Genomic DNA, 27,932 nt, shown 5'->3' with positions numbered 1-27,932 from the left:
GCAGATGATTCCACTCATCCAAACCATATGTTCCACACTTTATACTTTAATAAAGACTGAGCATTGACTGAACATTTTCTAACAGTCTGTTTAAAGGACTGCTCTTAAAGATGAGCCAAACTTACACCTACTCAATAAGAAATGTACACCTAGGTCTATTTATAAGCAATTTTTATTTGAAAGCTTAAATGACAGACACAATTTGTACCTTCCTCATTTTTGTTTTTTAAATCAAAACATTTTCACTTCCTTATTATCGTTGATTTTCTATTAACGTAATTGTGGCATGACTACTTTCCACAGGAAATAAAATCCATCTCCCCTCCCATACAGAATTATTTACTACAAGTACAGTAGAGAAGTTCAGATGAAAATAAAGAGCAAGATTATGATGAAATACTAAAAGAGCTAATTATATAAAGTGTGGAGATAAGGGAACAAAGAATGTGCAGAGACACAGGACACCAATCTTTGAAGGATGTACATACCATGGAGGGAGAAATTATTTAGGATTGTACAAGGAAATAACATAATGAGATGTACCACATGCTTAAATAATGCTGTCAGTCTCCAGTAATTATAGTGGGATAAAGCACTGGATAGTAGCCATTCTCTCAGTCACATCTACTGCTCCTCCTGACCTGTAGAGTCCAAAAACCATGTGGTAACCACAGAGAAACTTCAGTAGAAACAGTACTTCTTTCTTATTCTCCAGATCTCCTCCCTGTATAGAAGTGAAAAGTGTGGCCCCATCAGATTTTAACCTCAAACACAAAAATGTATTTGAATGTTATAGTACAGGATTTGTAACACCCTGAAAATAGGTTTCTTTAACTATAGCGGCACAACTTCTATAGTTAGAACAACTTTATGCAAATGAATTGGAGGGTGGTGGAGAAACTGGGAGAAGACACTAAAATAAATCTCTAACTACGGACTGCTCTTAAATACAGGAAAAATGAGACTACTAGCTTTTTGCCTATATATTAATAATTGAAACACATTAGTTCTTCTGTTTCTGTAATGAAATTTAAATGATACATGAAGAGACTATCAATAAGAACAAATCAGAAAACTGTTTGTACACAAAACCCCTAGTATTAGTCTTTCCTCTGTCTCCTCCCCCTCCTGGAAATTTAAATCTTTCACATACAACACAGAATGAAAAAGCTGCATAAAACATTCCTATATTTAATCTGATTTTAACTCAGTGATGCTTGATTAAACATAAATTCAATGACAATGTGACTATGAAATTTTAATAAAAACAGCATTCATGGACCAGAACAATTAATGTTTCTTCAATATACAGATCTAAACTTTGTGCAATATTCAGTAAGAACTATTTCTTTTGAGTCTTAACACTTCCAGAAACATATGCACAGTTGTATAAAAATTTCTGATTGCAAAGTTTATCCAACAAGCATATAGATGGCATGTAAGTTAGGTTTTTAGTTTTAAGTCCTTCCTTTTCTGTTATAATATAGCCACAAGTAGACATAATTTGGCTAGATTAGTTTTACACTTTCCCAAAGCTACTTCCCACAAGAGCCTTTTTCTCATTTCCTACTCTTGCAACAAATGTACCACTATTTCTTCTTCACCGCCAATTAAAAAAAAAAATAATCCACATTCCCTATCTTGGGAATGGTAAAAAAAAAAAGTGTAAAGTACTGAATAGTCTTTCAAATCAGTTGATCAACATGAAGGTCCATTCTTAGTTGTGAAGGTATCACAGATAATGGGACCCTATTCCGAAATATTAGTCCTGTGTAGCAGCAGAAGCAAAAACAAAAAATCAAACTTAGAGCAGCGCTTAAAAATTTGTAAGCAATAGAGTTGGTAAGGGATATATATTATTTCTCCTCATATTTTAGATGGCAACTATTCAATTAGCCATTAAGCGGACTGGAATGAACAGGTGGGCAAACTTCACAAACCTCTACAAGTGTCCCAAATTAACTGCATTCCTAAATACTCCTCATGTGCTTTCTTTCCTGTGGCTCCCATTCCCTTACAACCAATGACAACTGAGGGATGAGAATAACTGCTAATGAACACTGAATTATACTATCAGCTCTTTAAACTTTTTACAGCATATAACTACCCATCCCTTCCATACATTTTTGTAGCACAGTGAGGACTGGATAACCACACTTGCAACTGGCAGAATTTTGCCCTAGTGTTGAAGAGTGACCATTAAGTAAATGGCTTTCAAAAGACCAGTCATATTAGGAGACATTGGGAAACTTAAGAAATAGCAGCTTAAATTGTTTGTGTGAAGTTAAAGGTGAAGAATCTTTGGGAGACACTCAAACAGCAGATAATTGTAAAGCATGTAGGTGTTCCATGGATTTGGAGAAACTCAATTGCCTTTAATAACACTTACTCATTTTCCTATGAAGGAGCCCACAATGATCTCATACCAAGGCTGGGTCGATGGCAACACCAGGACTGAAACAAGGTAAGAGCAAGGCTAGGAACCAGCAGGCACAGGAGCTATTGCAACCAAGTCTGCATATGCTTTGAGCAGACTCTTCCCACTAATAAGACAGTGGAGCCAATCAGCCGGCCTACTACAGGCTGTGCTCATTAGGTTGCCCAGAGCCTGGCTCGGCTCCAGGCCCTGATTCCTGATAGGAGAGCATTGAAAAATGAGCCTTAACTCATTATCTGACTTTCCTCAACAGCCCTCTTGAGGTGAACATGTTTGACATATCACTCTCAGATATTATCAGTGATGCTGAGAGAGTAACGAACTGCAAAAGAACATAGTATGCAACGGAATTTTCTATTCATGTTGACAATATCATCCTGCCCATTTGATTTGTGGGGAGAAGCAAGAAATCCGCACAAAAGCTTCAACCACCAAACACTGTCAACAACTCTGATAATACACATTGTGCTGGCAGCAGTTACACTTTGATACAGTTTGAAGTTTCAGCATTGTTTGGTTTTGAAGAGCTTATTTGCAATTATGTAGCAGACAGTCACAGAAAAGACAAGTGCTATATTAAAGAGGTGCACCTCCTGTAAAACAAGCAAAAAAAAAAAAAAGTTATTCTAACTATTCAGCACAACAGCCAAAAAATGCTGAATTCACTTTTGGGTGTCACATTATTTTAGAATTTGAAGGCAGAGAGCGTAAAGCATACCTGAAGGATAACATACTTAGAAGCAAGGTCTGTAAGGAAAGGTAAAGAGCTCAACTTATTAAATATAAAGGAGAGTGGAAGGAGACATACCAACCCTTCATGTGTTGCAGACAATTACTAGAGTAAGTGGACAGAAATAAGATGAACTTAAGCAAAAGCAAGGACAACTCAAGCTAAACACTGGCAGAACATCATACATATGAACAGCTAAACATCGGAACACACAAGTAAGGGGGGGAGGGATGCAGGGTATTCTTCTTATTAAAAGTGGAGTTTGCCAAGTCAATTTACGGCAGCAGCAAAGTTCAGTCCCTCAGACTACCATCAAATCTGGTCACAGGGCAGTCGCCAGTGATGCGTGTCATTGTCTGTTTTTGGCCACAGCTGCACATGGAATCCTTTTGTTGGCCCCAGATGTGAGGGTTGGCTGCATATTTACCCTGGCCCATTTGAAATTGGTTCAGAAGGACACATGAGCAGTGTGGGCAAATCACGGCTGGGTCCACACATGACTGGGTCAGTTATAAGAGAATGGTTTCCGACATCAGCTGCAGACCATTGCTCAAACCACATCGACATCACAGAGAAATCTTGACAGGACAAGTGGGCCCACAATAGGGGCCTTGACAACAAACATACTGTTGGGTGGTCAAAGATGTCTGTGTATGGTGGTAGGCTCAGGTTTGCCCTGATCTTCTCAACCATTCGGACTAGAGCATCCTCACAATGGATGTGTGGAGGAGTGATGCTGCGTAACACGGGGAACCCGTGGTACTGAGCTGGTCAAAACGTCTCCGTTATGATGCTTATGGTTGAGTGTAGTTGTGTGTCCAATCAGCGGACCACATTCAAAGTCCTTTCTAGAGCTGAATCTTAGCACTTGCCAGCAGACATTTTTGATGTAATTTCGCCCCCCAATGTTGGAGTCATCAGGCTATCCCTGAGAGTACTGCAACATTGAGGGATTGTCAGCAACCAAATGCAGCATTATCAGGGTTAGCATTATTAGAGATATTCAATTAGCCAGGCACGATACACATCAATCAGGGATGTTCTACAGAAGATCTAAAAAAGAAAACAAAGATCAGCTCTAGCATGGTGCTAGGGGAAGGATGAGATGACATCAGAGCAAAGTTGCCTGAAGAGTAGCCCAAGAGTAAAATTCAGCCCACAGAGTCCTAATATATAGCCCAGAAAGCCATTTTCTTGCTTTAACAGCAGGAAAATACAAGCAGATCAGCTACAGGTTCTTAAGTTGCTGGCAAATTCAACCAAACCTGTGTGTCTCTTATCAAGGAAGGCACAAGTACAAGCAAATATTCTGGTTATGTGCACTTATAAATGTGTCTTGGAATAAAATACATGCATACTGGATCATACCCTTGGCTTCCTGGCAAATTAGCAGTTTGACCCTTTGTGTCACAATATTTGGGCAACCTTGTATTAGAGGTTCCTCACAACTCAAATTCATTATTGGATTTGTTCATGAGTGATTAACACAACAATTCAGTCTACCAAAATACTCATGATACTCAACATCAGGAGTACTCACTTCTCAGACAAGATTTTTTATTTTTTTGCCAGTGGTTTCCTAAAGCGAAAGTGAATTCATTTAGTTTTTGGTTTATTATATAACTTTCATATCACATTTATTAAATCATCACTTAGCTCATCACACTGAACCTCATGCCTACCTGAAAAGTTTCTCTTCCTGACAGATATCAGCAAACGCACACAAAGCTAAATTCCAAGCCAACAAATTAGTATAAAAATCAAGACAATTTAGAATCTCGGCACTGCCATGTCTGTCTGCAGTTGTTAAGAGCTGAATGGAAATCACTAAGGAGAAGGCAATGGAGAACGTGATAGCAAAGTCTGTTTTTAGTCTGAGTTCATCCCAGTTTGGATTCTAGAGTTCTGGGAAGAGAAAAGTCTTATAGATGCTTTGGTTTAGGCCATGCCTAACTGCAGTCATAGAATATTCCAGCTATTTAACTGGAGCGCTTCTATATGCTTTTTGCCCTTCATGTCTGATGTATTTACCATTATGTACCATGTATAGCACTAGTTTCAGACCAAAAGGCAATTAATGTACCAATTTATACCCAGTACTGAACACTAACAAAACTGAAGATACAAAAGATGGCCTCTCTAAATAAAGTAACATGTTCTTTTCCTTTTTATACTTGCATCAGTTTCCAGTAGCATCACTTATGGCAGCCAGGAACAGGGTCTTCATTCCAGTGTGCTCCCCATTTCTCAGCTACAAGTCTGATGAAGTTGCCATGATTTGCATATAGCTTGAGTTTCTCACTGATGTCAACCCATTTCACTTTCCCAGCATCATCTCCTGCTTCCAGAAGCAAGTTATCCATTGTCTCACCTGATTGCCAAACAAAAGATTTAAGACAGTATTTTATCTTCTTTCCTGCCCTCTCACTATCCTGCATGCTCCATTACTCTCAGCTGCAGGAGGCCTGTTCATGCCAGTTTCACTCCAACTACTGCCCTGAAAATGCCATTCCGGTTTTTAAACAGCAGCTAGGACATTAAGCACATTCTTCCTCTGTGTTACAATTACCTCTCTCATACTTACATGCATAACTGACATTATACTGTCGAGCTGGAGACGGAATAGGTAGCCTTAACCCTTGTGTCACCATTTTTGCAGTTTCACAAGTGCCATGGCTAGCTAGTAAAATGAATGTGATTATATGCACTGTCTTCCTGCTAAAGTAAGTTTTAGGTTCAACTGATCTCTGCTCTCCTCTGCCCCTATTGCTGCAATGTTTTATACCCTTTATATAGCTAATGGTTGGAAACTTTCCATCCCGCATGCCATTCACCAAGATGTAAACCAGATTCTGATACTACTATTTCAGAAGGGTACCTGAAAATACCAATGGCCTAATCCCACACTATAATGAAGAGTGAAGACAACAATAATTGGCTGTCTTTATAGGTCTTCACCAAAACAATGCCTCTAAACAAGCAACAAGTCCTTTGCATTGGCTAGTTACTGGAACAGTTCTGAAAAATTAAATCCCTCCTCCCAAGTTTCATGATGGGACAGAAGAGTAAACCAAATTTAAAGAGACACTGTAGGATGAACAAGGCTTAGTTAAATGTCTGGTCTCTAGCCAATAATTTATACTAAATATATATAAAATCTTAAAAATTAAGTTACATTTTCACGATTCTTCCAATATGTTCAATTGAAATAGATATCTTCCCAAAGCACCTATTTTTCTTAACATAATTTAGCCAACTAACCTTTAGGAATATTTATTGGAACCGGCTGAGCTGGAGAAAAAGATTACTGTGTGCCATGGGTGAACATCTCTGGGGAAAAAACTCACCCACTGACTTTTGTTCCATAGATTAACACCTAATTTTCACACTTGATGAGTTACGTGCATCTCAGGCCCTGTACCACCTTTCTGTCATCTTCCCCCTAGTTTGTAACAGCATATTTAGGGGAGCAACTGCTAAAAAGGTAAAAATGTGGATACCCACCAGGTTCGTCATGGTAGTTCACAGCTTCTGTCTCTATCCAGGCATTATCTGTATTACGAGGATCATCCACATATCCCTTATACACCTAAGAAGAAAACAGACAATCTAAGCTGAGGGCACAACATTATAGGAGATGACACAGAATCTTAAAAGGCCTCACCGTTGGTTAAGGAATGACTGTAAATTGTACTAGTTTGCAATGTTCTGGAAGAGTACATGATCTGCTCCCCCAAACGAGTCAGCACATTCAAAAGCTTTTCCTGTTAAGTTTGAAGACAACCATTTTTGTGCTTTTTCCCATGCTGCCCCTCACACATGGGAGGAGCTCCTTATAACATTTACAAAGCACTTCATTGTCTTACTTCAAATCCCTCTTTAAAAAACACTCCTTTCCCATAATGCAGACAAAAAATCTTGACAGTTAAGCAACTGGTGTGCTTAGACCACTGCCTATCATGCTGACCAATATTTTCTCATTGTTTCCTTATGCCCCCCACCCCCGGGTCTGTATCCACAGTGTCTCTTGTCTTATGCTTCGATTGTAAGCGCCCTGGGGCAGGGGTTGTCTTTTTGTTCTGCATTTGTACAGTGCCTAGCATAGTGTGGGGCTTCTACATGCTACCACAATAATAAATGGTATTAATCATTTAATCACTAGAACCCACTGAGCTCAGACACATTAATTATTGTTCGCAGAAAGGGAATTAATCCACAGGATAAAGATTGGAATACTCAGTAGAATGGCATTCTAAACAAGTTTCACAGACTCGCTATGATTGCGGCAGTCTGCATCTATCCATTGGTGAGGCACAAAAGTTAACAGAACTGGTGAAAACATTTAAAAATCTGAGAAACCTGAATGAAATTTTCCTGAAAGCTCTGAACCATTTTTCACTGAAATTCAAAATGCCACAGAAAATTTGCAAAGAAGAGGGGGAAAAAGATTTAAAATTATTCTAGACATTACAACCAGTTCCAGTTAATACTCTCAGTTCTTTTTCGATAGCTGCTTTGACAGCTGTCCTTTGAACTGAATGGTTTCTTGTGTGGTCCCTCTCCATTATTGAAGTTTTATAATCATGTAATGTCTCCTGAGGAAAATAATCCATGATCCTGGGCTTTCTTCCATGTCTAGAGCGATATTTATCTATTGAGAGATTAGTAGTTGGTGAGGCATAACAAATGCATCACTGTCCAAAGCTCTCTTTCCTATCAATTCCCCAACTCCATTCCACAGCCTTGAGGTGCCAAGCAATGCAAAGCAGCCTTTACTGCAAAACGGAGGAGCATCAGTAATGATGACCCTTACACAATTTATTGACATGCACTTTCCATTAAGGGACTGGCACAGAATGCGGTGTAAGTGCACTGTAATCACCCACAATAGACAAGGATTTAAGGAAGCTGCAGCCAGAAGATTCATAGGGGCTCGTACCTCCAGTAACTCTACTTGGCCATCAAAACAATACATCAGTCTCTCTAAGAAAATGATACATAAAATGAGGATGTAATTGAACTTTTCCAGACTATGCCTTTTCCAGAGTGTAGATCCCAGATAAGCAGGGCTCTATCCAATTCTCTCTCATGTTACAATTCTACACCCAAACGTGCAACTGGCTGATACCAAAGCACAGTTCCCTGCTAGAAAACCACATATTAAAGTTCAGAAATCCTCAGTTGTAGGGATATTTCCAAGCGAGGAAGGACACAAGTAGAATCCACTCCCACAGTACAGCACAGTGGCGTCATGGATGAAACCATTCTGCTACAGTTTTTCTTTAGTCCCCTATAAATTCTATTGATGTTTGAGTATGTTTTTTAATAAGATACAAGGTTACCATAGAAGAAGAAAAGGTTTACCACAAAATGTTCCTGGTTGAAGAGTCTGTTCATTTGCTTCTCCATCTCTTCCTTCTCTGCTCTGGATTTCTGTAAGGAGTTTAAGGCCTCCTCACTAAATTCTCGTTTCAGTGTGGCACTGATCTTCTCTCCTGGATCTACCATACCCTAAACAAAAACAAAAACACCCATTGCTGATATCTCTTTGACCCTGTCTGCTCTCCTTATTCCATCTGCTCTTTATTCAGTATGTTCTATTGGTCTGTGTTAGACTGTAAATCATTCAAGGAGGTATAACGGATTTGTGAAGAGTTATGAACACCAATAGTAATCAACAATAATAAAAGAAGCGTGAAATCTGTAAATAAATGAAGCTGGAAAGAATAGTCCCAGTTAGATGCAAATACTGTCTTGTACCATGACAATAAAAAGAAACAGTTTAATGGCTTTTTGATAAAACAATATTTTAGTTCTCCTTGATGCTTTCTAAAGTGCCCTCATATGCCTCACAAGGGGAAGTCATTCAGAGGATATGCACACTAGCTGTCAAATCAATACCAATTACATTTTCATAGCCTTACTAGTCAATAATTGTCATGTCTGCTTGGTGCTTTGGTTCTTACCCCTGGGATGGCCCATTCCCCACAGTCTTTCCTCTTGATTGCTACAAACTGTAAAATGTTCTTGCCAGAGATTGGGTGAATTATTTTATTGCCACTGCTATCTCTCTTCCACCTGCAGGGAATGACAAACGAGGAAAATTATTTTCCATTCTTTGGAATTAAGCAAGGTCATCAAGTGAATGAGACTGTTTCTGCCCCTGCAGTATTTGCTCTTGAGGTTGGAAGGTATGGTGTGGTGAATGAGGCAGGACTCTAAAACAGAAATCATCATCTTGTAATAAGGCAGCTGAAAGCTGCCCTGAGAGAACTGGATTAAATCCCTGCCTTTGACGGAGTTCCTAGGTGATGCTGGGCAAGTCACTTAAAACTTTTCACACAAATTGTGGATTCCTTATTTTCTACGTGCCCACTTTTAAATACCTGAGACAAGAGTGCTGAGTGCTCGCAATTGCTACTAAAGTCAACATGAATTGTGTTTGCTCAGACACTCTGGCATCAAGAAAGCGTGGTCTGGAGGAATGAGTAAAGGGCTTGGGAATTAGCTACTGCTTATCTGGGAGTTCTTATCCTGGCTCTTCCACTGATTCACTGTGTGCCCTGATAAGTCTCTATGTCCTTGCTTTAGTTTCCTCATCTGTGAAATGGGGATAAAAATGCTCTCTTATCTCCATGGGGAGTTTAATGTTTCTGAAGTATTCAGATATTAGGTTTCAGAGTAGCAGCCGTGTTAGTCTGTATCCGCAAAAAGAAAAGGAGTACTTGTGGCCCCTTAGAGACTAACCAATTTATTTGAGCATAAGCTTTCGTGAGCTACAGCTCACTTCATCGGATGCTGTAGCTCACGAAAGCTTATGCTCAAATAAATTGGTTAGTCTCTAAGGTGCCACAAGTACTCCTTTTCAGATATTAGGGTTATACTGTGGTGATGAGCAGCCTAAAAAGCCTATGAAGAAAGTAATAAATTTGTACTTAGAGCAGGGTTTGGATGGAATGCAATAAATAAGCTACAGGGCCTACACTGAACCATGATCATAAAAAGAAATACTGATCTGTTGCCTCACTTCCTGAGCACTACTCATCCTGTAAATTGGATTAGGCAATGGTGCGATGGAAAAAAATGGTATATGATCATGTTATTAAAGACTGTATCACAATGTATATGCCCATGGGGGCCAAATTAAGGTTGCACAATCACCTTAATTCTGACATCTAATTTTTGAGTGCTTGACTTTGCCACCTAACAATTTTTATTTTAATGTGTTTTTGTATGCAATGTTTATATATATATTGAATTTTAATGCAATAATATCATAAAACTGCTATGTGTTTTGACCTGAACAGCAGAGAGGATCTCCTCAGATAAGGCATTAAAACCAGACAGCATCTCAAACAGTGCAGTGGAGATACACATCTCATGATGTGCCGTGCTGAATTTCAGTTATTACCAGTTGTGAATTTCAAACCTACAATCTTTTAAAAAGGATAACTAGTAATTTTACACAGAGCATTGGAAAGGCCCATTGGCATATTATGATGAGAATCATGCAAGGTATTCTGCAACACCACTGTGCTTTCAGATGTTTTTACCACGTCATCTTGTGTATACTTTCCTACAGTGGTTTATCAGCTGCGTTATTCCTATTTTTTTTTTTTAAATCCGCTTCCCCAGTTAAAGTAATGGTCTGTCCTGATTACTTCCCATTCACCTCTCCAAAAATGAAAATAAAGCATTTGCCTAATATTTCATTAAACTAACTGCACATAAATATATCTATTACATGGATGTTACCTATCAAAATATAATCATAGTTTTTCATATACAGGTACCTGACATGTACACATGAATGCAAGTTCTACATTTTTCCATTCTGCTGGCCTATCATCCTCTGATCCTGTCTTCCTTACCTAGTTATAATAGGATCTGCAGCATGGTTTGGTCCCCAGCGCCCTAATAATCCTCGACCCACCAGTCCCGTCCTGCCTGACGGATTTCTGAAAGAGAAGGTGGTACATATGAAATCCCCCATTGTCACAAACATACAGCTAAGAGTAGCATAAAATCCCTCCTTTACCTGTAAAGGATTAAGAAGCTCAGATAAACTGGTCGAAAGGACCAATAAGGGGAGAAGATACTTTCAAATCTGTGGGGGAAGGTTTTTGTTTTGTGCTTCTTTGTGTTCTCTCCGGGACAGCAAGGAACCAGGGCAGGGAAAGTACATCTCCGAAAGCCATACCTGAACTGAGCATCTAAGATTACAAACTGTAAGTAATAGGAAGGAAATGTGTTAGATTATCTTTCGTTTTAGCTTGTAAATTTTCCCTAGGCTAACAGGGAGGTTTATTCCTGGGTTTTTTTGTGTTTTTCTTTTTTTGTAACTTTAAAGTTTTGCCTAGAGGGGAACCCTCTGTGTTTTGAATCTGATTACCCTGTAAAATTACCTTCCATCCTGATTTTACAGAGGTGCTTCTTTTACTTTTTCTTTATAATAAAGTTCTGCTTTTAAGAACCTGATTGGTTTTTAGTGTCTTAAAGACCCAAGGGACTGGTCTGTGCTCACCTTGTTTACTCTCAAGCCTCCCCAGGAAAGGGGGTGAAGGGGCTTGGGGGGATATTTTGGGGAAACAGGAACTCCAAGAGGTCCTTTTCCTAAATCTTTGTCTAACTCACTTGAGGGTGGCAGCAGTACCGTTCCAAGGACAAGGAAGTATTTGTGCCTTGAGGAAGTTTTAACCTAAGCTGGTAGAGATAAGCTATGGGAGCCTTTCATGCAGGTCCCCACATCTGTACCCCTAGAGTTCAGAGCGGGGAGGGAACCCTAACACCCATATGTACAAATATTCTGGGAAGTCAGCTTCATTCAAATAATAAGGAACTACAGAAGAAGGAAAGAGGAGGATAACAATGTACATTTGGTCAAGTTCTTAGTGTCAACATATACCTCAGCCTCTCTCTCTCTCTCAAGGTATGGACAGAAAATATTATTAAACATTTTAGTGAGATCAAGCTCCATTACATTTCCTAAATTTGACAATAAAATACAAAAGTTAAACCACAACACTTTGTTTTGTAAACTCCTATAATGCTGTATTTTAAAATATGGCAAGGGATCCTGGAACTTTGGAGGGACATTCTTTGGTTTGTTCTTTTACCTTGGAATCTAAATACAGTAACCAAACACAGAAAAAAATGAAATGATGTCAAAGAACTAAACTAGTCTCACCTCCAGATCACGACTACAACTCTCCTGAAGGGTCTAAATTGTTCCTACTCCAAGGTAAAGGGTAAAGAGGACGGAACACGTAGCTGCACCATCCCAGGAGCAGTCTAGGAAGGAATTGTGACTGGTTTGCAAGAGCAGTTCTACATGCCAGGGTATGGGGGTCAAGGTCCCAACCTCATTTTGCTGGGGGGAGTAGCAGCCCTTCACAGTCTTCTCTAGCCTCACACATGGGCTGGCTATGTGGGTAGTTCATCGAGAAGAGTAAGGAGACACTGTATACTAGCAGGTAGGGGAAGGTCACAATCTTGCCCTCAGCTTGCTAGTCAGCTTTCCAATCTCATCTCTGATGTGTGAAACACAAGAATGGAGATTATAAACACTTACCTATAGAGAATAAACAGTTTAAATATAATGTGTTAGATTCACCTCTGCTGCAGAGAGGTACAAACTGTACCTTCCTGTGTCAATGAGAACTGCTGCATCCAGTCTGAGAGAGTTACACCTCAGGGAAGGAGGTGGTGTTTCCTTAGAAGTTCTGCCAGCAGAAGCTAAAGCAGGAATGCACTGATGCAACACATCCTACAGCACATTCTCCCACACATGTAGATCTACATCCAACCCATCCTCCAATCTTGGGAGCTGGGTTAGCTACAGGCCCACCACTTCATTGCTCCTTTACAGTTCTCTTCTAAGCAAACTTTCTGGTGTGGGACTTTGCACCAGTGAAGTCAGCACAGATAATGTGCTCTTCTGGTCTAGTATGTAACACATGCTAAATTAGATACAAAAGACATTAAAAACACACCTTCTCAAATGACATTTGTGAGGAGTTCCCCTCAGGGTGCCACCAGGAACTGGGGTACACTGAGCCCTCTGACCCACCAGCCTGGGCCCCCTCTCACATTGCACTGTTCTGACAAGCTGCAGACATGCCCCCAGTCCTACACTTCCACCAGCATACACCCTAGGGACACATCCAGTTGCAGTTACATGCAAGCTCTCTGCCTAGCCACTGCACGAAACAATAGAAAGGCTACAGCCAAGGTAACTCTCAGCTCCCCAGGCACGCACCCCCTCTGGAATATAAACCCAAAATTATATCGTCTTGAGCTGCACAGGAAACTGTACAGTGTAAGCTCATAGAGTTCACCCCCCTGTCCCCTCAATGTGGAGAGGAATATGCAACAGCCTTTGTCCCTTGAGCTACAATTTCCCACGCACTTCACTCCAACTCACCGGTTTAGATAAAGCAAAAGCAAGTTTATTAATTGAAGATAGATTTTAAGTAATAGCAAACAGATCAAAGCAGATTACCTAATAAATAAACAAAAACACAAACTAAGTCTAAGATACTAGAAAGACAGGACATGAATTAGCAAATTCTCACCCTAGCTGATGATACAAGCAGGCTGCAGATTCTTAAGGGACAAGCTGCATTTGCCTGATGGCTTGGAATCCCCAGGTCTTTCATATACAGATTGAAATTCCTTTTGCCTGGATCCAGCACTTTCCCCAGTTCAGTCTTTGTAATATTGATATCTCAAGATGGAATCCAGAATCATGTGGCTTGGGTCACATGTCCTTGTAGAGTCATAGCAGCCATTACTTACAGGCTGTCTGGAGTGTTCTCAGAAAGGCTCACCAAGTGGGAGATAAGCTTCTCCTAAGACCTATTGTTTTCCCTAATGGCTCATTGCCCTGAATAGGCTCTTCCCAACCAGCCATCTAGACTGAAAGCATCTTGTCTAATGGGCACTACACAGGTGTAACTATATTTGAAATACAGATACAGAGTCAATATTCATAACTTCAGCTACAAAAATGATACATGCATACAAATAGTTAACCACATTCAGCAAATCATAACTTTTTCAATGACATCTCACATGACTTATCTTGTACAAAATGCACCATAATTATGTCATAATCATACCATAATAATATTACTATGACAATATGTGGTGCAGTGTCACAACATTGACACAGAAGATTAAGGAGTAAAAACACCTACCTGGGCCTCCCATTTTCAACCTCATACAAGCCACTCAGACTCCTCCTCTCCACTTGTCCATCCTTCTCATTGAATCTGGGAGAAAAGTTTTTGGCACTGTTTCAGGGAAGAATAGTATAGAGTAAGTTACTAAATAACCAACAGCTGTTATTTATAGAGGCTGTAATGCCATCCAAAGGATCTGAAACACCAAAAATCTCAGGGCTGGCACTTGGTTCACCAAAATGTCTAAAACTGAATTGCAGCCCTATTTTTCTAAGCTTTTCCCCTGCCCCCATTAAAATGTCAGTATTTGCAAACTGCAGAATCTCTCAATACTTCTAACAGGTGATATATGGATTTGACATTTTAAGTTTCTAAAATATCCACCTTTTGGGATGATACTTTCCATGACTGATTCTGGCCCAAAGTGTGTGTTTGTTTTAAAGTTTGAACAAAATCCCTTTGTCCACTTTTGAATTTGGCAAACATTTATTTTTCCCATTTTATAAATTTTTAACCAATTTTTTTGGAGCCAGGTCTACAGGACAAAATAGCCAAGCTTTGAAACTTGACATAGATACAATCCCCGAGGAGACCTTTGATTGGCTGTGATTTATCAAAATTATGAGCATATGAAAAATACACACTAACCACTTTTCCAATTAAATCACTGACTTTCGGAGTTTGCATTTAATTCCCATCAGTGCCTTTGAAAATCACGCCACGAGTCTATAGAGGGGCATGCACACACAGACATATAGAATGTGCATATTTCAAAAGGTTTTTTCATCAAATATTCATAACTTTACAACCATTGACCCAGTTTTCTTCAAACCTGGCTTGCTTGGAAGATTACACTGACACACAACATCTGGATCAGCACTTTTAAGAATTATGAACATTTAGAGGGAGAATATACCCTGTGCTATGGCTACTTTGCACTAGCACAGTATAGTCATTTCTACCCTAAGTCTTACAAGAGTCCTTGGTATTAGATGCTGTGCTAATAATACTATAATAATAAATGTAATCAAATATTAACGCAAAGTCAGGAAACATGAAAATTAAGATTGAAGCACTAACTAACTTTATTTCTCCCCTTTTGTGCACGTGTTTGCATACAGTTTAAATACAGCATCACAAGATATCTTAGACACATACATAACTAGTGTTGCAGAATATGTAGATTGCATTCTTTAATAAACAGTGTATGATTACAATATTAGACAGGATTGATATACATATGTACAAGCAAGCAGAGTTAAAGCTGGGCACTCAACCTTAACTTCTGAATTTCTTGAATCCAAGTGGTCAATTCTAGAATTCTAACATTGTATTATTACTGTCTGTTTGCATTTCATATACAAATACAAACAAACAAATGGAAATGTACATATTATGAAACACTTTCTCTGCCTCTATATAGCTGCTGCAGCAGTATTCTAGCCCTGATGTCGATAACGACTGAAAGGACAGTGTAGCAAGACTGAGATTTTACTCATCTTTATCCCATATAGAAAGGAAGCTCCCTCCTCATGTTACTAACCCCTTTCACTGCCATAGAAATGTGCATGTGTTACAGAACTAGCTTCATTTGAATATCCGGCTGTGCCTGGTACACCCATTCATTCTAGAAGAAAATTACTACCTATTCCATAGTCACAGGTGCAGTGCAGTAGAAGATGTTTGGACAGTTCACAGAGCCTATCCAAATTATACAGTACTCTAGCCAGGATTATTAAGTCCGTCACTTTCACAAGTACCAGGTGCACATGTAATTTTAGGAAAGATATTTAAAGCAGAAGTAGATCAAACTTCTCTCTATCAGCTGTATTTAAAACAAATTCCTTCCTTTCTCTACACTGGGTAGCAGAACCACATTCATCTAGAAGAACCCCCAATTTCTTTTGGTCCGACACTGCTCACCTGATCTGCGGATCTGCCCACGTAGGTCCAGCCAAGACAGAGGCTGCAGTGTATTCCACAGGTCTGTAATCCTCCCACTCAACTAGCCAGCCCACTTTATCAGTAGGTACTTTGCTGCGCTCAACCTTTGACCCTGGATATGGGGAGGTGTGAGCTTTGTTGTGGACATTTTCATTTGGATTGTAACAGCTCAACATGCTGACAGGGTAAAAATGGAACCAATGTACTGGAACTGAGCTATTGAGGGGGGGGAAAGAGTAAGTGTTACACTCCTGAAAATATATTAATGAAGTTATTTAATTCAATTCAAAATTGTAAAGAGAGAAAAAAAAGACATGGTGTTAAAATTGTTAAAGTCGTAGTAACATATTAAGCTTACAAATATACAGGCAGTTCCATCTGCCCAGTGATTAAGCTGTAGTTGAGTAAACCAGAGAAATTTCTTCCTCTGATCTATCTACTCACAGGCTCTGAATATTGAATACCTTTTCAGCCCTAGCCAAACAACGCACTTTTACTAAAACCAAAGAAACTCAAAAAAACTGGATGATCTGAGCAAAATTGCAGCATAATTCTTCAACAGATTATAACAACTCATTATATGACCAAAAATACTTTGAGTAAAGAAGTGGTGACATTCCAAAAATACAGCATAGTTCAGCTCATTGGAATTACATTATAGTGTTACATAAGTATTATGAATACACACATCAGGAATTGTCATGTTGCTTCTTTTTATTTTATTTATAAAAAAGCGTACAAATCCAAATGAATAAATAGGCGATAATATTGCCCCATTCCTCAACTAGACCCACAACCTTTCCATCTGAGATCTCTTTTCCTAGCTATACTTCCTATAATTTGGTAAAATTAATTCCTCTCTACAAGAATGAAAAATTAATACATCAAGACTGTCATGACTTTCAGTAAAATTATATAATAGGCCCAAAACTGTAAACATATGCAAGTGAGTAACTTGTCTCCAATGGTAACTACTTGCGACAAACTTACTTAAAATCATCTGCTGCTTTTCGGGATTTTACCAGAACTATGTACCATACTAAGGGCCAAATTCACTCATTGGATATGCATGTGCAACTCACATATTTGCAACTCCAAGTTCAACAGATCTGATGGCAGAATTTTGATTTTAATATCTGAAATACCCTGCCACTCCATCGAAAGTGTAACAGGGGTAAATAAGTAAATAACAGGGCTAAATAAGCCCTGATCATGCCAAAACAGACATAACTTTATACAAATAGTCCCATGAGACACTTCAGTGGGACTACTCATGTAAAGTTAAGCATGCACATACATATTTGCAGGATCAAGGCCTTAGACCTCAACCTAGCTTTATTGTTTATGGGAAGTAGCAGGGTTATGTCACTGCTGTGTTATAATTTAAATACCTGTAGGCCAGCTCTCTGAATGGATGGAGTAGTGGGTGGAGGAGTCGGCAGCTAGGGTACCTGACAGCAACAGCAGACAGAGTTACAGTGAGGGACACCACAGTAACAGTCCGGGCCAGACACCACCTTGCCATCACATGCAGGATGCTCACAGGAAACTTTGTCTCCCCAGAACACAGTGCCCAACAGCCATGCAGTGACCTGACCTGTCAGGAGACGAAGTAGGAAACATTTGATGTGTCGTCTTGTCCACCTCACTCCCTACAAGGAAGAGCCATATTAATTTATTGTATAACTTAAGTTGAATTCTTTGTGGGGTAGGGCAGGAGGGGGAATCCTAAACACAGAAATAGTAAACCAGATTGTACTGTCAGTTATTCCAGTTTTGCAGAGGTGCAACTCTACTGACTTCAGGGAAGTCACACTAGATTTAGACAAATGGTCCAACAATTTTAAAACTGTACGTTTTAAATCTTCTTTTAAACAAACAGAATTGTGCTAACAAACTACCAGGTGGCTGCTCATCATTTAACAGTGACATATTTTACCCCTTTCCACAGTTAAATCTCTTGAAAACATGTGCAGAAGGTTTAATTGAAGACTAAGCTATTAATTATTGTTTTATCTAATTGGAATGAGTTACGTGTCCTAATGCTGCAATGATTTACACTCATGCTTAAATTTAACCATGCAATACTTACATGAAAAAAGTACATGCATGAAGTATTTGCAGGATCAGGGCAATAGCACTGCGTGCCCTGTCATTGCTGGCCAAAGCTTGGAAAGAACTGTCTTGGACCTTGGGTAGTCATTTATTCCTGTGCAAAGTGGTCATAAAATATGATTATTCTGATCTGGTAATATTTTACACATACTACGTACGTGTATACATGACTATGCAAGGTCCAAGACAGTGGAGAATCACGTCCAAGGGTCCATCTGTACTTCAACAATGTGACTGAGGTTTTATTTTAGCTGAAGGCATGTGTTTTGACAGGTGAAGGACCACAGTTCTAGTCCCTGCTGTGCAGGTCTGTCAGGATTATCTAGTAATTATGTTTATAGAAGTGCCTTAATTGCAAAGTGGCTCCTGACTGCTGTTTCCAGTGCCCTGCAAAACCATAACATGAATAGATGGGATACTAGGGAAAAAAACTGTTGTTTTTGAGTAGCAGATCATTAAGAATTAACCTGAACAGGGCCACTATGCACAAGCTCCATAATTAAGGTTAAAACTAGGGTTCCATTTTGAACAGTAGGTTCACTCCCATTATAACTATCCAAAGGAAAGGTGGTGGGGATTTTTTTGGTTTTGTTTGTTTGTTTAATATTAGTTCAGGGTATAAGCTAGAAGTTTTTGGTAGGTTTCAAAACAACTCACCTGTTGTTAAGGATGTCTTAAAAAAAAAAAAAAAAAGGCAGTTTTTCAGTTGTTTTTTGGCACAGGTAAACTATCACATTGTGTATGTTTATCCAAGACACCGTATGACCTGCAAGGTCAGGGCTGGCCTTGCCATGAGGCGAACTGAGGCCGCCTCAGGTGCCAGACTGTGGGGCGGCCCAGAGTGTAGAAAATTGTGTCTGCTGCTGGTGCATATGTATTCTCTCTACTCTAGATGCACAGAGATGGTGGAGTGCTGTGCTGGAGGAAGGAGGGCACAAGACACATAGCAGGCAGGCAGGAGAAAAGGTGAGAGGAAACAACAGAAAGCAGCAGGAACCGCAGGGAGAGAGAGGAGGAGGAGCCTCTTATGTACCTCTCTAGCACCCCCAGGAGCCTGGACTGATTAACACCAGCTTCTCAGGAAGCTTCCTGTGTGGCTTCCCGAACCCACTTGAGGAGAACAGGCAGTCAACTGAAGTAGTAGGAGCCAGTTAGGCCCTTAAAACGCTGATATCTTCCCTCACTCAGGCCCTGCGACCAGCCTGCTTATTTGTATAACCAACAATGAACTTGGAGATGCCAATCCACAGCTGGGCTTTCCCAGGAATATGCCTTGGCTGGTAAGGAACTCAGTCATGCATGGACATGTGACTTGCCCAGGTGACTCCAAAACTCCATTTTGTCTTCAGCTGGCTAAAGAGAGAGCCTCTCCACCGCCAAAGATACCTGAAAGAAACTGGAACAAATGACAGTAACCACACAACGTGTGAGTGATTGCTGGACTCAGACTAGAAGGAGATTAGTCTGTAAAAGAAAGCTTACTGGAACTGGTGAGGCTTTTATCTGTATTCTGTTTTATTACCGTACTAGACATAGACTTGCATGTTTTATTTTATTTTGCTCGGTAATTCACTTTGTTCTGTCTATTACTACTTGGAACCACTTAAATCCTACTTTCTGTGTTTAATAAAAATCACTTTTTACTTATTAACCAACCCAGAGTATGTATTAATACCGGGGGGGGGGGGGAACAGATGTGCATATCTCTCAGTCAGTGTTTTAGAGGGCGAACAATTTATGCGTTTACCCTGTATAAGCTTTATACAGGGTAAAACAGATTTATTTATGGTTTGGAACCCATTGGGAGTTGGGCATCTGATTGTTAAAGACAGGAACATGTCTGCAAGCTGCTTTCAGTTAAGCCTATCGCTGTTAGGGGACGTGGTTCAGACCTGGATCTGGGTTTGCAGCAGGCTAGCAGGTCTGGCTCAAACCAGGCAGGGCACCGAAGTCCGAAGTGACAGGGCAGCAAAGCAGGGGCAGAAGTAATCTTGGCACATCAGGTGGCAGTCCCAAGGGGGTTTCTGTGATCCAACCTGTCACACCCTTCAATTGAGTGTTGAGAACCATGATAGCTGGCACAGAACAGCAGTCATGAGGGAAAGAAGAAAACGCCCCTCGGGGGCGGCATTCAGAAAAAGAAAGAAAGCAAAGGAAGCTTTTCTATCTAAGCAGGAAGGAGCTCTCCTGAGATACATAGACACAAATGTTCACGGTGAGCCTTCTGGCCCCAGTGAGGATGTGAGTGGTGAGGAGATGCCTGATCTTCCAGTTAGTCAGAGTGCAGGTGACCTGGCAGCTACTGCAGCATCCATATCTCCATTTCAAATGGATGTAACCATGCACATTCCTGAAGAAAAGTGTAGATCAGAGAAGAGTTTGGTGGAGGAGCAAGAAACAGCTGCTGCTGAGTTTAGTTCCTTAAGTCTAGATGATCCAGAACTGTGGACCCACTTGAGCAGTAGCCTGAGGGACATCCTTGTACTGCATGGGCCACAGCAAGTGAAAAACTTCATGTTCCCCAAAGACAATGAAAATAGAAGTTTCCATCCAACACATTACTGGCGTGAAATCCCCAATGGTGACAAAGTGCAGAGGCCATGGCTTATGTGCTCCAAAACCCAGAATGCTGCATACTGTTTTTGTTGCAAACTCTTCCAGTCACATTGGGTTCTACAGGAACAAAGGACTGGAAAAATCTGGCTAGAAATCTGGCATGCCATGAGACGGCAGCAAATCACCAGAGAGCATTCCATAGGTGGAAAGAGCTTGAGATGAGACTAAGGTTAAAAGCCACCACAGACAATCAGCATCAAGAGAAGATTGCATCAGAGCCTCTTTACTGGCAAAATGTTTTGAAAGGGCTCATTGCCATGGTGAGAATGCTTGCTACCCAAAACCTACCACAGCGTAGCACTTCAGATCAGCTGTACGTGCCAAACAATGGAAACTTCCTTAAAATTGTGGCGCTGATGGCTGAGTTTGATGCTGTACTCCAGGAGCATCTAAGAAAAGTCACCATCCAAGAAATGTACACACACCACTACCTTAGAAAAACAATTCAAAATGAGATCATACAGTTACAGGCAAGAAAAGTCAAACAGAAGATTGTGGCAGATCTGAAGTCAGCAAGATATTACTCTGTTATTCTGGACTGCACGCCTGACATCGGCCATAGGGAACAAATGACTTTACTGGTGCGTTTTGTAACAACAACAGAACCTAGGGAAAATGTCCCTGCAATGGTGACTGTCAGAGAGCATTTTCTAGAATGTATTGACATTGATGATACTATAGGATCTGGTATGACAAATGTGCTTCTTAAAAAGCTGGAAGATACAGGAACTGTGACAGCTGACATGAGAGGTCAGGGCTACAATAATGGTGCCAACATGAGAGGAAAGAACAGAGGAGTGCAGACATGGATCCGAGAGTTAAACCCTCAAGCTTTTTTTTGTCCCAGGCAGTTCTCATTCATTGAACTTGGTGGTCAGTGATACAGCATCAGCTTCTAGTGAGGCTGCTGAATTTTTTAATGTCATTCAAAGCATTTTTCTCTGCATCAACTCATCGATGGCCAATTTTGAAGCAACATCTGAGAACATCCTCTCTGACAAAGAAACCACTGAGTGCCACACGATGGAAAAGTCGAGTGGAGGCGATAAAGCCTAACAAACACCAAATTGGAAAGATAGATGGTGCCATAGTCGCCATTATGGAGGGTAATGCTATGATAGGAACTGTTCATGGGAGAACAATGTCAGAGGGAAATGGAATCACCAGAAACATACATAACTTCCAATTTCTGTGTGGCTTAGTGTTCTGGCATGACATACTCTTTGAAATAAATGTTGTAAGCAAGAGACTCCAAGGTGTTGACCTCTATATATGTGGTGCAATGGAACAACTGGACAAAGCAAAGTCATACCTACAGTCTTACCAGTCAGATGAGGGATTTAAAAACGTTCTGAAGAGTGCACAGAAGTTGGCAGAGGAACTTCACGCTGAAGCTATTTTCCCACCCATTCAAGAATACAAGAGTCACCGAAGACGATGACATTTTGATTACGAGGCACGGGATAATCCCATAAGAGACCCCAAACAACAATTCAAAGTTGAATTCTTTAACCAGGTGCTAGATTGTGCAATACAGTCAGTTGAAGAATGTTTCATACAGCTCAAGGAACACAGCAGTGTATTTGGGATGTTGTATGATATTCCAAAACTCCTCACTATACCTGAAGAAGATCTACACCAGCGATGCAAGGCACTAGAGACAGTGTTGACACATGATGACATGCACAATATTGATGCGAGTGATTTAGGTGATGAACTGAAAGCCCTTTCAAGATACATTTCAGCAGGATCAACTCCAAAGGCTGTTCTGGAATGTACACAAATAAGATGACCAACCCTCTTTCCAAATGCTTTTGTTGCTCTGTGCATACTTCTAACACTTCCTGTAACAGCTGCCAGTGGAGAACGCAGCTTCTCCAAGCTGAAGTTAATAAAAACACACCTACACTCCACAATGGTCGGCCTTGCAAACATCTCAATAGAGCATGAGCTGGTCCAGACTGTGGACCTTCAGCAGGAAGCAGTTCAAATCACTACAGCTCACTTCATCGGATGCTTATGAAGCTCACGAAAGCTTATGCTCAAATAAATTGGTTAGTCTCTAAAGTGCCACAAGTACTCCTTTTCTTTTTAGTGTTTAGTATGCAGACAAGAAAAGTTACATTTGCTGTTCAGGTGTTTGAAAGTTAAGTGTTACTTAAAATTTTTTGCACAAGGCATTTTAAGTTCTTAGTTGTCCTTTATTGGGGTAGGTAGCAGAGCATCCAACAGAGAAGAACAGGAAGAAGGCAGAGTTAAGACCTTTCAAAGTTTTGGCCCAAGCAAGGTGGCAGGGGGGCGTCATTCGAGCCCTCCGTCTCAGGTGCCAAAATGTTGTAGGCCAGCCCTGTGCAAGTGTTTCCTTTAACTGCTTATTTTGAAAGTCTTAACAAATTCACAGTCACCCAGGAACCTGGCAGCTGTCACTGTGTGGCAACCTTCTGTGGCCGCTTGGAATCCAGACACAGTGGGGACACAACTCGCATGCTCTTGCTCTAAAAGAGCAGGACCCCATCCCTAGAGCTAAAAGGAGTACTTGTGGCACCTTAGAGACTAACTAATTTATTTGAGCATAAGCTTTCGTGAGCTACAGCTCACTTCATCGGATGCATTCAGTGGAAAATACAGTGGGGAGATTTATATACATAGAGAACATGAAACAATGGGTGTTACCATACACACTGTAAGGAGAGTGATCATTTAAGATGAGCTATTATCAGCAGGAGGGGTGGGGGGTGGGAGAAAACCTTTTGTAGTGATAATCAAGGTGGGCCATTTCCAGCAGTTGACAAGAACGTCTGAGAAACAGTGGGGGGGCGGGAGGGGTGGAATAAACATAGGGAAATAGTTTTACTTTTGTGTAATGACCCATCCACTCCCAGTCTCTATTCAAGCCTAAATTAATTGTATCCAGTTTGCAAATTAATTCCAATTCAGCAGTCACTGTTTTTGCAGTTCTTTTGTTGAAGAATTGCCACTTTTAGGTCTGTAATCGAGTGACCAGAGAGATTGAAGTGTTCTCCAACTGGTTGTTGAATGTTATAATTCTTGACGTCTGATTTGTGTCCATTTATTCTTTTATGTAGAGACTGTCCAGTTTGACCAATGTGCATGGCAGAGGGGCATTGCTGGCACATGATGGCACATATCACACTGGTAGATGTGCAGGTGAACGAGCTAGCCTCCCTGTCAGCAATTCAGAAGCCATCCATCAGAGAGCAGGGGCGCTAGCTAATTCCTTACACGCCACGGGGGAGCGGGGAAGGGGAGAGGAGGGGAGCGTTACAAGAACCCCGCAGCTTGACACATGCAAGAGCCCCCAGAGGCCAGGTCTAAGTCAGCTGTGACAGACACCAAAGCAGCGTGCTGTGCGCTGGGGTCCATAGCCCGCCCCTGCCATGATCGAGTCTGCCCGTCTGCACAGCACAGGCCACAGGCCTCCCCCACAGGCACTCCCAGGGCAGAGGGCCCGGTAACACAGCCAGCCCTGACCGCCCGTGACCGGGAGCCCACCGCGGCCCTGCTGCCGCCGTTCCGGGCCCAGGCTGCTCCACAGGGACCCGGGACCGCGTGGGGATGTTGCTAGCCCCCGGGGGCCGCCCGCACCAGGGCACCAGGCCGCCCCGCGGGACCCAGCGGGGGGTGGGTGCAGGCCAGGAAGCGGGAGCCCCGATGCGAAGACGGGAATCACCCCGCTCCCCGGCTAACACCCCCTGCTCGCCCAGCGCCCCCCTCACCCCAAGGCAGCCTCCGCCCTGGCCGGGAGGGCCTCTTACCCCCTGGCGAGGCTGGCTGCCTCCTTCCGTCCCACCCCCGGGCTCACAGGGCTACTAGCCTGGACCTCCCCCTCGCCCTGAAACGCCACTAGCGATAGGGCAATGCCCGCGTCAATCAAGCCTCATTCTGGCAGCCGATTGGGGCCACGGCAGCCGCCATGGAAACGAGCAAGGCGTCGCTCACCAGCTTCGCTCTGACTGGAGTACAGCCGGAAGCGGGCGGGTCCCAACCGCGCCGACGAGGGCAGCGACCGGCTGTCGCTTCCCCTCGGCGCTCGCGTCTGCACCTCTCGCGAGAGCTGCTGTGACGTGCTGCCTCCTCCCTACCTAACGGCGCTTGATTCCTCCGAGTCCCACCGCCAAAGTAGCGAACGCCCCTTCCTATTGGCTGCGTTCTCGGCATCGGTAGGGAGATGCGCACGCATTCCCCCACCTCCTGCGCTCCGCCTTGCTGGAGCCTCGCAGTAGAGATCCTTCCGCGAACTCGCGGCCTCGATGCGAGGCTGGAGGGGTGCCTCCGGGATTGCGGGAAATATAGTCCTAGCTGTGCGCACACTGGGGGCGGAAGGGCTATGCACCAGGGCCGGCCTGCAGCCATCGCTGCCGTGGGGCATGTGTGCACACCTCCCCATGCCGCTGTGGGGCCATGGCGGCTCGGCAAGAGGGTTGCCAACTTTCTTATCCCACAAAACCGAGCACCCCCGACCCACCCCTTCGCGAAGGCCCGGTCCCCACTCGCTCCATCCACCGCCCTCGGCTGCTCGCTCCCCACCACGCTCGGAGGGGGGTGGAGGGGCTGGGGATGAGGGGTTTGAGGTGCGGGAGGGGGTGTGGGGCTGGGGATGAGGGCTTTTGGGTGAAGGAGGGGACTCCGGGCTGTGGCAGTGGGTTTAGGTGAGGGTTCTGGGTGGGGATGAGGGCTTTTGGGTGGAGGAGGGGACTCCGGGCTGGGGCGGGGGGTTAGGTGAGGGTTCTGGGTGGGGATGAGGGCTTTTGGGTGAAGGAGGGGACTCCGGGCTGTGGCAGTGGGTTTAGGTGAGGGTTCTGGGTGGGGATGAGGGGTTTGAGGTGCGGGAGGGGGTGTGGGCTCTGGGGTGGGGCCGGGGATGAGGACTTTGGGGTACAGGGCTGGGGCAGGGTGTTGGGGGGGGGGGCGGGCTCCAGGAGAGAGTTTGGGTGCAGGAGGGGACTCCGGGGTGGCACAGGGGGTTGGGTGTGGGTGCAGGGTTCCGGTGGCGCTTACCATGGCTCCAAGGAAGCAGCCACCAGGTCCCTGCCGTGCAGCCCCATGGCACATGAGAGGCTCCACGCACTGCCCTCGTGGTTCCAGGCCAATGAGAGCTGCGGAGCCAGCACTAAGGGAGGAAGCAGCCTGTGGAGCCTCCCTGGCCGCCCCTGTGCCTAGGGGCCACAAGGAGCTTGCAGCTGCCTCTTGGAGCTGTGCGGAGCTAGGGCAGGTAGGGAGCCTGCCTTAGCCCCGGGTCTGTGCTGCACCACCCATGAGACTTCTCACAGCCAAGTCAAAAACTGAATGCCTGGCAAACTTACTCAGCAGGCCCCCAGGGGTAGGTGCGTCTGCATGGGAACGAGGGCTAGCAGGGCATGAGGGCAGCGAAGGCGTGGCAGCTTCACCATCCCTACTCCTGTCCCGTGGCCTTGCGCTGGACAGCGAGCCCACACTGAGCGCGCTGCGCCTTCACTGTCCTCGGTACCCATGCAGGCTGGATTAAAGCAAGTGTGAGCGTCTGACACAAATGCACCCCAAATCACAGCATGGAGTATAGAAATGTAGGGCTGGAAGGGACCTTGAGTGGCCATCCAGTCCATCCTAAGGCAGAACCAAGTAAACCTAGACCATCCCTGACACGTGTGTGTCTAACCTGTTCTTAAAAACCTTCCGAGATGGGGATCCACAATCTCCTTTGGAAGCCTACATATCCCGGGGGAGAGTGATCAGGGGGTTCTCAACCTTTTTCATAAAGTGCTGCCAACTCTCCTGATTATATCACAATTTCACAGCATTTGGATTATTGCATTTTAGATTTGGCATTTTCTCTTAAAAGCCACATTTTCTGAAATCAAGAGGTTGCCTGAGAATCCCAGCTTGAATCTGAATATTGCCTAGCAAAGAGGTGGGAAAACTTCGGCCTGCGGGACCGTCCTACCCAGCCCCTGAGCTCCTGGCCGGGGAGGCTAGCCCCCAGCCCCTCCCCCGTTGCCCCCCCTCCCCCGCAGCCACACCGCCGCTCAGGCTTGCGCCCGCCCACCTCCCAGGCTTTCAAATAAGCCTGTCCTGCCGCTCTGAGTGGCTTGGTAAGGGTAAGGGTGTGTGGGGAGGGGGGGTGGATAAGGGGCAAGAGGTCCCGGGGGGGCAATCAGGGGATAGGGGGCAGTTTGCGGTTGGATGGGGCAGAGGTTGGGGGGGGTTGGCTGGGGGGGGTCAGAGGGGACAGGGAGCAGGGGGGTTAGCTAGGGGGTGGGGTTCTGGGGGGGGGTAGTTAGGGACGGGGGGCCCAGAGGGCAGTTAGGGAGCAGGGGGGTTGGATAGGGGCTGGGGTCCTGGGGTGGCAGTTAGGGACGGGGGTCCTGGAGGGCAGTCAGAGGACAGGGAGCAGGGGGGTTGGATAAGGTGTGGGGTCCTAGGGGGTGGTTAGGGGCAGAGGGGGTTGGATGGGTTGGGGGTTCTGAGGAGGGCAGTCAGGGCGGGAAGTGTGAGGGGGCGGATAGGGGGCAGGGGCCAGGCTGTTTGGGGAGGCACAGCCTTCCCTACCCAGCCTTCCATACCGTTTCACAACCCCGAAGTGGCCCAAAAAGTTTGCCCACCCCTGACCTAGCGCAAGAGTCATGGTCGATGACTAGTCTTTGTAGCTGTAATGGTTAAACAAAAAGTAAATAATTTATGAAATAATAAGTTTCTAGCTCTCATGATTGCAGAGAAAAGCTTGAAAACATAGGTGAGTTGTAATCAAAAGGCAAAGAAAAAGGTGTATTATTTACAATTTCACAATTTTTAAGACAATCTCATGATTTTTGAACACTTGAGGTTGGTAATACCTGGCAATATCTGGGACTCCCCTAAATCAAGAGCATACACAGACTTCTACTTCCCCCTTTAACATTCCCTTATATTT

General features: G+C 43.3%; 1 protein-coding gene across 10 annotated transcripts; it reads right to left on the bottom strand.

Annotated features, from left to right (window-relative positions):
- Positions 1 to 154: 154 nt before the first annotated feature.
- Positions 155 to 24,875, bottom strand: NUDT9 (nudix hydrolase 9). Of its 10 annotated transcripts, none has more exons than XM_075127504.1 (11): positions 24,802 to 24,875; positions 19,443 to 19,805; positions 17,686 to 17,946; positions 16,274 to 16,510; positions 14,366 to 14,461; positions 11,039 to 11,125; positions 9,134 to 9,245; positions 8,532 to 8,678; positions 6,672 to 6,756; positions 5,342 to 5,538; positions 155 to 720 (listed from the first exon to the last, which is right to left on the bottom strand). In XM_075127504.1, exons 3-10 carry the CDS (start codon positions 17,817 to 17,819, stop codon positions 5,363 to 5,365), a joined length of 1,074 nt encoding a protein of 357 aa, XP_074983605.1. In that variant the 5' UTR covers positions 17,820 to 17,946; positions 19,443 to 19,805; positions 24,802 to 24,875; the 3' UTR covers positions 155 to 720; positions 5,342 to 5,362. The 10 variants fall into 10 exon arrangements, with proteins under 10 accessions (XP_074983605.1, XP_074983609.1, XP_048703209.1 ...); XM_075127508.1 differs by having other exon boundaries at positions 17,892 to 17,946; XM_048847252.1 differs by having other exon boundaries at positions 17,686 to 17,891.
- Positions 24,876 to 27,932: the final 3,057 nt, after the last annotated feature.

Source organism: Caretta caretta, chromosome 4 (genome assembly GCF_965140235.1).
Source record: "Caretta caretta isolate rCarCar2 chromosome 4, rCarCar1.hap1, whole genome shotgun sequence".
NCBI classification, from domain to species: Eukaryota; Metazoa; Chordata; order Testudines; family Cheloniidae; genus Caretta; species Caretta caretta.
Note: the sequence above shows the minus strand (reverse complement) of the source record. Positions and strands in the feature narration are given on the sequence as shown.